Consider the following 12587-nt stretch of genomic DNA (forward strand, 5'->3'; position numbering starts at 1 on the left):
AAGAGTATGATATATGGCGATTGTTACAAATCATTTCTCTTTCACATGACGTAATGTATGTGAATTAGATTGTCAGTCAGTGATGTGTGGCAAGTTATATTTCTGATGTCATCAATAAGATAAACACTGCATTCTTGATTTTTGTGTGTCTAACAAGTGATATTAGGTTAGCATTTGAATGAGCAACACTTTTCAGTAAAGCTCACTGCAAGCCATACATATCAAGGAAAATTTCAAGACAAATAGTAGTACTTCAGAAACTGCCAGATACACATTTCTGTTTCCAATGCCGAACGCATTGCCTAAATCGATACAAGAGACCATGAGCCATATCACTTTTTGTAAGACAATAAAAATATTCCTTACTTACACAACCATGAAAATCAACGCTGGTGTTCCACCGTGCACCTCCATGCACTTAGAGATTATCTAGTTAGTATTTTGTCTACCAGACTCATCAGAAATTGATCAATACTGTGAGCAGTTGCAATTTGATAAGGCAAGGATCCAAACAGAAAAATAATCTGTAATCTGCACATTACAGACCAAAGAGGCAGCATCACTTTTACCCTCTGCCCAGTGTTCATACCTGCTTTACTTGCTTCCTAAAAGCAAAATAAAAGTATGTTAAGTAGGATTATGAAAGTCTGTTTATATTTTGGCAGAAAAGTGTTGTGAAAGAGACAGATACCAAGCTATTGAAGAGCTAACCTCTAGTGTATAGTGAATCTATTTGAAAAGAAGAGCAGAAGTTCAAAATGTCATCCCTACATATTACGTTGCCATGATTGATTCCAGTAAGTATCCCTTCCATCTTGTAGGGGGTATTCACATTCCATTAGAGGAATGTTTATACTAATTCATAAATTGTGTTCAGTAAGCACTGCTGCATCAAATCTGTTTATGCTTCACGTTAAAGGAAAGCTGTCTGTTTTAGGAGGTCGCCATATTGAAGTGGTCAAGCCAACATCATTCCTGAACTATGTCAGGCTGGAAGAGAATTGGTATTTCGTGGAGAAACAACTCTGTGAATGTGTATCATGCAGTTGCACCCAGACCCTTCTGGACTGGTGCTACTGAATTTGTATCCCCCATTGTTCTCCAATATGGGCGCCCTCATACTAAGATACAGTGCCCATCCCACTAGTATCATTAAGCTGCATGGAAAGTCATGGCTTTACAAATCAGAGGCCTTTTATGTGTAGCATAACACAATAATGAACACGGTACATGGCAAATATTATTTTTTATATGTGACCTCTATAAAATATCATGGAACGAAAAACATAAATATACAGATAAACAAACCTCACTATTAAAAAGAAATATATTGTACATGTTTTAAACACATACAATAGAGTACAAAATGATGTAGTATTTTTCTTTCCACAGCTTTTACCAGAGTAAATTCCCTGTTGCAGCAACACATGAGGGCAAAAGACATAGTTTTACAAAAGTTGAAATTGCAAATGTAAATTGAATGTAGCTAGGAAATGTTCTGATTGGACAGATACATTCCTTGAATCACCCATTTCTCTAAGGAGACTGCAATCTTTACTCTATGCTTATATCAAGGTGCCTTTATTTCTAGTACAAATACTTGTTGTGTTACCGGACATTTCATGATTAAGGCCATATTAAAATCTTTTAAATTCAATGCATACATCTAGAATGAATAAAACAACGCTAACAATTATAGTTGCTCACATAAATGCTCTAGATTGGAGTCTACTCTTTAGACTACCAGTTTCATATGTCTCTGTGCTACATCACTATTAAATCAGTATATACCTGATGCTCAGTAGATAGAATGCTCGGAGTAGACCGAACAACAGTGCTAAAAACAGTATAGTTGTAAAAATATATAAATATGGCACACTTAAAAATTACTTTCTAATTTTATGTTGAATATTAAATAAATCTATGTATATATTTATCAGTCATTAAATAAATAGATAAAAATTCAAAGATCCAATCTCAAATATTAAATTATAATGGCAATTTTAACATTTGCAAATATAAGGTCTTTGGGTGCTAGCACTGTACACAATATACCAATATATATTCCTAAAGCCTGAGAGCATGTTGCTGTTACTTAGCGGGCTAGTGTGGTGATTAGACTGGCACACATTTCAAAGAAATCCATGGTGTGGCTGCCCGCCCGCGGGGTCACAGTGGCAATATTTCCTGTGAAAGAACCAGTGAAGGAGCAGCTGAGTGGTGGGAATTCAGTTGTGGCAGAATCAATACTCAGCCTCGGTCTGTGCAAGCCTGCTGCAGAGCATGAGCGTTGTGGTGTTGAAGAACCTGATTTCTGCTCTGTGACTTCATCTTCAAAATGGAAAAAACATGAAACAAAAAAAAAGGATTTGATGCATTTATAAAATGTAAAATACATGTTTCCCTCTTTGACACAATGAGCTTTCCTCTACACTCAAATTATTCCCAAAAATAATATAAGTAGAGGAACAAACGTACCTTAAAACATCAATCTTCACACACCTGGATCAGTGATAATAGCTGGAGAACTATCACCACAATTCTAACCATGAATCTAAATTGCACTTAACCACTTTTAGATTAGATTTGAGTGGTGGGACTCTGACTACTGATTGCTCTGTCACTATAGCGGTCTCTTAGGGACTCCAGCCACTACAGGCAGTATCTGGAATAGAATTCACCCCAACACACGAACAGTCTCATAATGTGTGAAAAATGTGCGATGATTGCCTTTCCTCACATTTGTCTCATTAGTAAAGGGTTTAAATTACCACTAGTTTGTGGTTTAACCCGTTGGCCACTGCCGCGATTTCGCGGCAGTGCGGCACTTCCTCAAAAACAGGTGGGGCCACGTCAGCCGTTGGACGTGCGCAGCACTACGAAGGTAGTGCTTGCGACGTCCAACGGCCGATAGCAGCACTTTAGGGGTTAATGACAAAAGGCCTGATTCACAAATGTAAACATACGCTTTCATATAAGTTTACGACTGTTTGCTATTCGTAAAGGTATTCATGAGTGGTATGCCTGTACGACTGTAGAGTCTTCGCACATAAAAGGACCTATCTTTTTATGTGAGGAGAATTTGCACTCGTAAAGATGCAACTTGTAAATCCCTTTGTGAATAACAAACAATCGGAAATGTACATAAAAGTGTAAGTTTACCATTGTGAATCAGGCCCTGTGTGTTTATGTTCCACACATTCAGTGGCATGCGTATAACAATAGCTGAACATTGTTAGTAAGTCTTTCAGTGACTTACTTGTACTCCTTACCTTTCTGGGGATACGATGTTAGTTTTACACATGAAAAGTGGGACCACAATAGAAATATTATGATTAAACTTTGTTGTTTTAAACTGGGTATAAAGCATTAGCATTTTCCAGACAAAACTGTAACTACAAAGTTTAATTTATTTGGAACACGTACATGGTTGACAGCTGGAAATCAGCCTTCTTTCATCCTTTTCTTAAAATCTGATAAAGCAATTGTAAGGGGACAAACCAATCAACAACATTAAAAAGAATCTTTTTTTAGTCAATTCATTCACTTTCACACTTCTCAGCCCATCAGAATCTGCATGTTCCTTTAACATATGTTTATTTGAGACGCGCAGGCTGATGTTGAGTCTTGAAGGTAATTGAAGTGGCAACTTAAATGCTGAGATTTCGAGCAAATCTCCAGTTAGTTTCTCTTTACTTAGTAGCAATGCATATTGTTTACATATTAGGATAGCAGGAAAGTTATTTAACTAAGAGGCTGTGACAAGCAAAGGACACTCCAAAGGTCAAATGCAGCAGGGAATTGTATTGCAGTTCAGATTGTAGAAGCAAGTGATGTAGAGTTGCTTCCATTCATTCGAAGCCCACAGATGATCAGCGGTAGAGTAACTGCATTATAGACCTTGCAGAAAATATTGAGAAAGGCAGATCCAAAGCAATTCAGTTCTGGGAACAGTCAGGGTGATATGAGTTACAAAACCCTGATGCAAGGGAGTCGCCAGAAAATTAAAATAACCATACTTGACACATACCTCTAATTACACTGAGGAGACTAACTTGGCAAATTTAACCTTCAGAAGAATTCCGTTCACCTTTTCATCTTCATACCATCCATCTTGCCATCCATCTATCTATTCACCATTCTTCTATCTATACATGCACTGTCCACTGTTTACCTTTCCATCACCACTTTACAATTTGCTGTCCATGCTCCAATCCATCCAAACTCCCTTCAAAATATTATTATTATTATTATTACATTTCTTATATAGCGCCAGAATCGACCCCCGAAGGGGTATCTCCGCGCTTGCCTTGGGAACCCGTCCTGGTTTTTCCCTGTGAGATAGCCCCTGCAGGGCATCCCCAAGGTGAAAGCCAGGCATCCCGCCGCAGGGGGGCCGTTGTGGAGATTAAGCAAGCTTAATGCCCAGAGTTGCAGAGTGTGAACCCATGATTAGGTCAGGCACCGAAGCGAGAATTATCGAGTCCGTGGACATTTGAGCTCAACACCCTGCCGCGTCGGGAATCGAACCCTGGTCCCGGGTCTGACCTCTGCTTCAGGGTCTGCCTGCTCTAACCAGTGAGCCACACTTCTCCACAATGCATATTCATGCATATATTCTTTCCCCCATTGGTCCATTCCACATGTGCCCATCCTTCCATCCCTTCACCCTAACATTTATCAATCTTTTCACTCTTGCATGCATGATCCATCCATCCTTTTACCCTTCCATCTATTTATTGTTTCATACTTTCATCCAACCTTTCACCTTTTCCTACTTTCTTTTCACGATTCTTTCCTTCCTGTACCCTCCCTTTCTCCTTCTATTCTCTTTCTCTATACTCATTCCTCACTCATCCTTACTTTTTCTTTCTTAGCTTTTCCTCTGGTGCACATTTTTAGGTCTGGCCTAAAGAACACTTAGCTGTCTTGCTAGCCTCATGTTTTCCACAAAATATCATACAAAATAAACATACATCTATAGGGGCTCCCAATTAACACTCTTTCACCATTGGTCTGTTGACATGGAGCTCAAACAATACTCCCTCCTACTCCAGCAGAGAGTATAGATCAACAGACCAGCCCACTGAAGCCATTGGATTTTTTCACATTGGATTTAGCCATTGCACATGTACACATACACCTAGAAAATATTTCCCCAAGATAAGAAATTGTGAGACACTTGCGCTTCCAAGCGACTGATAGTACCTACGTACAGTAAGGTTACATAAATGTTAGAGATGCCAGCTTTAGGATGGTCTCCCCCCAAACATTTTGCCTACTTACCTGCATTTCTATGCTGAAATTCATTTTAGTTGGCCTTAGGAATCCATGCACTTTACCTCTGCTAACCAGTACCAAAGTGCATGTGCTCACTCCCCTGAACATGGTTCATTGACTTAGAAGTCCCTTGTAGAGTGGTATATTATATATATTTAGGGCCTATAAATGAAATGCTACTTGTGGTCCTGCAGCACGTATTGTGACACCCACTAACCTAGCCCCTTAAACAAGATCACGGTCTGCCAATGCAGCCTGGATTCAGTTTTAAACTGCCAATTCGACTTGGCAATCTCACCCCCATGCCAAGACTTAAATGCTTTTTATTGCATATAAGTCCCCCCTAAGGTAGGCCCTAGGAACCCCACAGAGCAGTGTCTATTGTAATTAAAAGAAAATTGAGCATGTACTTCTAAGTTTTACATGTCCTGGTACTGAAAAACTCTAAATGTCTTCTTCTCTGCCGTGAGGCCTACATGTCCTATAGGGAAACATCCTTAACCACGATGTTGAAACAACTACTTACCGGATCAACGAAGAATGAACAACGAAGAGGGCTGAACCACAAAGGTAATATCCACGAACGACGGAACAACGAAGGATGGAACCACAACTTTTAGAACACCGGAGCATGCTAGGAAAACAATTAAAAGGGTAGATGGGGTAGCGGGGGGACTCCCCCCACAAATAAAAAAATATATATATATAGTAAAAAATATACGTGGAAGATTAAAATCGTAATAGATTAAAATCAAATACAGCAAAGGTTGTTGAAGAAATTATTTACAAAAAAATTACCGGTTTATGTCAGGAGATGGCAGTGTTGCTTTCATTTTAAAAATTGTAAAAGCATAAGATTCACGAACAGAATATGGAATTAAATCTAAAAATGTTGTGGTTTAGGGAGTAGTGGTTTAAAATATAGTGGTTAAGAAAAAGTCGTGGTTTAGCCTTCGTTGTAAAAGAAGTCGTGGTTAAGGCAGTAGTTGTTAAGTCATACAGTTGTCCTATAGGAAAACCGTATTACATTTAATAAGTGCTAAATTCTGATTCGGACAAGGTAGGCATTTCATGTTTGGTATCTATGAAACTGTAATGAAAAATCCTCTCTAAAGGTGAAGTCAGATTTGTATTTACACTTTCAGAAATTACCATTTTCCCACCCCTAGCCATTTGGTGCCTGCAGCCTCCCCTGGGTCATTGATTGAGTGTAAGTGACAGACTTGATGTTTTCCTCTGAGACAGTCACACAGTAGAGGGAGTAGGTATGCCTGAAAAGGCCATCCACTGGCAATATAGAGGGGTGGAGGCAGAGTTGGGCATAACCCCCTTTCAACTAAACAGGCTGTGCTCTGCCGTCACACAAAGACACTGCAGCCAGCTTGGAGCTGGGGTAGGGGAGTCAGGAAATTCCAAATACTTTAAAGAGAAAACTTTAGAAACTTTACCCAAATTTAAAGGAGGCATCAGATTCAAAGGTAGGGCCCTCAGACCGTCACACAGTAGAGGGAGTAGGTGTGCCTGAAAAGGCCATCCACTGGCAGTATGGAGGGGTGGAGGCAGAGGTGGGCATAACCCACTTTCAACTAAACAGGCTGTGCTCTGCCTTCACACTTGCCACCTCCACATTGACACTGCAGCCAGCTTGGAGCTGGGGCAGGGGAGTCAGGAAATTCCAAATACTTTAAAGAGAAAACTTTAGAAACTTTACCCAAATTTAAAGGAGGCATCAGATTCAAAGGTAGGGTCCTCAGACCCACTTTCCAGTTCAATCCTGGACATGCGAAAGGACTCTCAGAAGGACTGCCTGCTGCTGTGACCCACTGTACACACTGCAAGACTACTTTGCTATAGTTGCAAGGACTGCTTTTCTGCCTGAAGCCTGCCTTGAACCCTAAGAGGTCTGCTCTGATGTTTGAGCCCTGCATCTTACCCTGGACCCAAGACTACCAGAGGGACTAGTTAGCTCAGCTCCTGTTCAGAGCCACCAGCATATAAAAAGACTCCCACCATCTTGAGCCCGCACCTGGACCCAGCCTGAGTAAGCGGTCTGTAAGGATGGCGGGCGGATTTTCATCCGCCTGCCACCCTAGCGGTACTGGTACCGGCCGCTAGTGGTGCGGCGGTCCCGCACCGGCAATTAGGATGCCGCTGCCACGGTGGCGGTGGCATTCCCCCATCCACAACATTGTGGTGGGCGGTGCTGTGGATGCACCTTGTGCATTTGCATGCACAATGTGGCAGGCACCGCGCGGGGCCTGCCACATTCCGCCTGGTCCCGGGCCGGTCATCTCGCCGACGGGCGGAAAACCGGCAGATGGTCTTTCCGTCTGCCGGGGTCCCCCGCCATCGTAATTTGGCAGGGGGTAAATGGGAGATGTGCGGTAGATAATGGCGATCTGCCCGCTATTATAATAGACCCCTAAGTCGTGAAATCCCAAGGGGTGTCTCACCAGTCCTGGACCCTTGGGTGTGGTGCTAAAAGTGCCCAGATAGCCAAAATCCAAAATTAGAGACATTGAAATTGTTTAGCTCAAATCTGCTCTGGGAACCCAGGGAAGACCAGGAACAACCTACTTGTCGATCCACCCAAGATACATCAACAGTCAGCCTGACTTTGTGGCTGCTTCCACTACGTTCTTCTCTGCAGCAGCAAATCCTTTTCAGTGGTATTCCACCAAAGAGATAACCGACCTCCTGAAACTGGCTACAGCTTCAGTCTCCTGCCTTGTCCTGCTAGAGATGCAGTAATTGGATATAGTAACTTCATGGCGACTTCGTCCAGAAGCTTCCAGATGATGACGCAACAGCCACCTTAGGGACGGCCTGCAGCCTTGCCACTGTGAGCTTTACCTTGTCAGAACAAGTTTCTTGAAATAAAATGTAAGTTCGAAAGTACGTGCCAACCACACCGAGTCTGCTTCTTGCATCCGAATCGCACCCTATCACGGTCAGCCAAATTTGTAGACTTTGACCCTTTCATGCACGACTAGATATCCTCGGTTGGTGCTTTGTTTGTTTAGGTGCTAGTTTTTGCTAAAAACTTCATAACTCCATTACTACTGAGTGGATTATTGTCGTTTTGGTGTCAAATAATTGATTAACATTTGCTCTATTTTTCTAAATTAGTGTGTGAATTTTCTTCTGTTGTGTTCAAAGTTTAGTACTGTTTGTGTGCTGCATAAATACTTTACACATTCCCTGTAACTTAAGCCTGCCTGATTTTTGTGACGAGCTTTCCAGGGTAAACACAGGTTAATTTGTGATTTTTATGTGGTTCACCCTGCTAGGGATTGTGGCTCCTGTGTTACGAGGGCTTACACCTAGTCAACTAACTACCCAGTTTCTCAAAATCAACAATTTTCATAATTCTCAAGACATTTATTGTGAATTATGTTCATTCCTCACTATAAACCAGCTTTGGTTTATTTATTTATCCTACTGAATTAGCACAAGTTATTGGAGTAGATAGAGTGTACATGCAGATTTTTAGCTTCAAGACACACCCCCTTAACTATATTTTGATTGGCATTTGAATCGCTTGTATCTGTCTCAAAATAGCTCTTTAGTAACTACTTGTGGACCTGCATCTCCCCTACTGAAGTGTTGTACGAGCGTTGTTAATATGCGTAAAGCACTCCTCTCAAATCAAAGGCAACACTTACACCCACTGAAATAGTAACAGGTAAAATAAGCTATCTAGTTGTTCTTGTCTTACAAGTGAATAACAGTACCTATCAATAGTGGGTGTGATCACAACATTTAACAAAAAATAAGAAATGTCTTGGAATATGTAATTGACTCATTATTATGAGACAGCTTTGACAAATAATTAATCCTATGGAGAACATGCACAAATGATTAAAATAACAAAAGTATGTGTGCAAATGAATATACTAAAGCCACACACCCTCAGCTTGGTGGAGGTCAGATGAAGCAATTGCTTCTGATGTGAACTGAACCTCTATAATAACAAGTGGAACTGCAGCTTCATGTAAATATTGCAGTGCTTTTGCATTTGACTTGTAATAGACACCAAGTACGGAATAGCAGAATTGCAGCTTCATATAAGAATTTCATTGCCATTGCATCTGGCTCGATAAGGACACCTAGCTATGATAAGTGGAACTGCGGCTTAATGTAAGAATTCAGGGCATTATTTATAAAGGTCTTCAGCCAGCGTTGCATCACTTTTCAGTGACGCTGTGGCAGCATAATCAATGTGCCCTAATATAGTGATGCTTCTAGGCAGATGTGTCCCTTTGTAAATGCCTGTGCTACATTATACCTGCATCAGGTATAATGTATGCAGAATGGGGGTCCCCATGTAATAGAGGCTTTGAGAAGTGATGCAGTGAAATCTATGAGATTTCACTCTGCACCACATCTACGATTTGACTGCATCAAATCCTTACGCCTGCTTCAAGCAGGTGTAAGGAGTGACGCAGCGCCTTATGTGTAATGACACATTGCTTGAGTTGTGTCAGGTTAGGACACACTCCAGCAATGCGTCATTACTGCACCACCAGATACATCAGGATTCCTGACATATCTGGTCAATCCTTGTGACGTGGAGCGCGAAGTGTTAATATGGCACATTCACAGTGTTGCAAGGAGGACGCAATAAAAAGTATTGCATCGCTGTTTTTCCCCAGCAGTGCTACACTTTTTATAAATGAGGCCCTCAATGTGTTTGCATTTGAGTTGAGCGACACCTAGTTAAAGACTAGAGAAACTGTTGCTTCAAGTAAGAATTTCAATGCTTTAGAATCTGTCTCTTGAACGAAATCTAGTAATGATTAGTGGAACTGCAGCTAAAGGAGAACATTTCAATGCTTTGCATTTGACTTGTGAGGGACGCCTAGCAACCAGTAGCGGCCAGCTTGACGCGTGGGTGGTGGGTTGGGGCAGTGCGGGGGTTAGAGGGGCACGCGGGGGTTGCACAATGGGAAATATATATATATATATATATATATATTCAAGACAAGACGATCCTTCCATGCATGAGAGCGCTCCGCAGTGTGTGCTCGGCCCAAGGGCTGGATCAAAGCCCCAATTCAATTTTGGAGTACAAGAAAGGCGGCACAACCGGATACTTATTAGAAGTTATTTATTACACCAACACTCCACCGACTCGTTTCAGCCTCACGGCTTTTCTCACGGTCAGCAAGTCCTTTTTTGCTTTCTCTTTTTATACTAGCCCACATGAGCCTTAAAGTGGCATTGTGGGATATGTAGTTTTTAGAAGCAAACATGATTAAAAACGTTAATAATAGACAAAGGACTAGTGTGTTCTGATTACATAAGTATAGTACTTAACGTCCAAAGTTGTTTTCACTTGAGGGCGTCTCTAATTTCATATATTATCAAAAGTTCTCAGTTTGTAGAAGTTTTTCTGAAGTTTTTCAGAAGTTCACAGTCTTTTGGGGTATATATTTGGGTTCGAAAGGGTTCCCCACTCAGTAAAGCTTCCAGGGAACACAGAAGGCTCGCACTCCAGGGTTCGTGTTCAAAAGTTAGTTTATATATATATACACACACACACACTTACCTTGACGCTGGTTCCTGCATCTCTGATCCTGCTCTCCTCATGGGACAGGAAGCGAGGAACAACAGCCAGGCACCCCTGACCTATCACAACACTGTACTGCAGCTTTGTGATTGGTAAGCATCCAGGCTCACCTGACCAATCCAAACGCTGCCATGCAGCTTTGTGATGGGCTTTGAGAGTCCTGGTTCGACACTCAACTAGGGAATGGTTCCCTGGGCATGTTCTCCACTCAGGCTTTAATACAGCCTGTATGGAGAACAGAGAAAGTGCGCATGACTGTTTTGGGCAGCCCAAAAGGGCCAACCAAACAGTCAATGCGCACTTAGGAGTGGGTAAACCACTCCTCCCCTGCTCCAAGAGCAGAGCAGCTCCGCCCACCCGTCGGCCAGAGAGGAAACATAATATGATAATAACTCAAAGTTATTATCATTTTATATTTCCTTTACTTTGGACATCTCAAAAGCAGTGGGGCAACGCTCCTCCACCATCGCTAAGGAGCCGTGATTAGTGGAACTTAAGATTGTTGTAAGAATGTCAATGCTTTTGCATTTGACTTGTGAGGTAAACCTAGTGAGATATATACATATATATATATATGAAACACAAAAGTCGGGCTGTCCCAAGCCACAGGTCCGGCGGGCACACGGCTGGGGTAGCCACCCCCTCTATATTCAACACGCTGTCACCTCGAGGAAAACTCACTTGGTTCGCGTCGAGTTTTGCAACAAAGGAGCCGGGCCGTGATGAAGGAGTGACTACAACTCCGAAACGCGTAGGACATCGTGCCTGAATAAACTTCCTTGCACTCAGAAATTTTGGCCACGGCTCCTTTGTTGCAAAACTCGACGCGAACCAAGTGAGTTTTCCTCGAGGTGACAGCGTGTTGAATATATATATATATATATATATATATATATATATATATATATATATATATATATATATCCAAAGTAGCTGCTTGAAAAAGACGCTACCCGCGCAGGCGGGCAACACACAGGCAGACTCGAACCTAGATTTTGTGCAAGATAGTGCGTTTATTTGTCGGCCATAACGCGTTTCACCACCGGAGTGGCTTGATCACATGACAACGCTAAGACATGGGCGGACCATTAAAAAAGGTTACACCTCAGACACGTGATAGTGTGATGGGTCATAGACATGGAAAGAGCATTGCATCGTGTAGGAAAAAACGGCACTAGATATGTAAATACAGAAGTAATTTGCAAAATGTCATGATACATTGGTATTTTAAAAAATGCAAATGAAAAATATCTGTTAATGGTCATGCTTATTTCAATTGATAACGAGTAAGTAAGTCCAATCTTTCCGTGATAATTGTATGATGATATATCTGACATGAGTAGAAATTAGTAACAGTTAAGTACAGAAAATGTTGATTCATTGATAATAAAGGTAATTCTTGTTTGGGTTATAATACCGATTTTTGCATTGTGGTGCAAACACATAATTGTATAATCATCCTAAATTCAAATGACAACAGTTTTGCAGATTCATGTTCAGAAGGACAAATAAATTCATTGATTAGGAACAAACCCCTGTTTGCCAAAAAGGGGATGCATGAGATTTGGTTACATAGTTATGAGTAACCTGAAAAAGAGTAACTGTGTAAATACATAATGGTCCATGTCTAGGAGTGACAAAGGGTAAAGTGCTGGGGTGAGAATAAAAAATACAATTCATTATTATTGTGATGGATTTTAGGGAAGAAAGAAAGAAAGAAAGGGGGCGGCTGCTG

General features: G+C 41.3%; 1 protein-coding gene across 1 annotated transcript in view; it reads right to left on the minus strand.

Annotated features, from left to right (window-relative positions):
- Window positions 1–1229: 1229 nt before the first annotated feature.
- Window positions 1230–12587, minus strand: part of PRKAA2 (protein kinase AMP-activated catalytic subunit alpha 2) — a 359800-nt gene continuing 348442 nt past the window's right edge. The window contains exon 9 of the mRNA XM_078670112.1: window positions 1230–2331. Coding sequence (XP_078526238.1) covers window positions 2096–2331 — 236 coding nt within the window. The 3' untranslated portion in view covers window positions 1230–2095. The remainder of the gene's footprint in view (window positions 2332–12587) is intronic.

The sequence above is a fragment of the Lissotriton helveticus genome, chromosome 1_2 (assembly GCF_964261635.1).
Source record: "Lissotriton helveticus chromosome 1_2, aLisHel1.1, whole genome shotgun sequence".
Classification (NCBI taxonomy): Eukaryota; Metazoa; Chordata; class Amphibia; order Caudata; family Salamandridae; genus Lissotriton; species Lissotriton helveticus.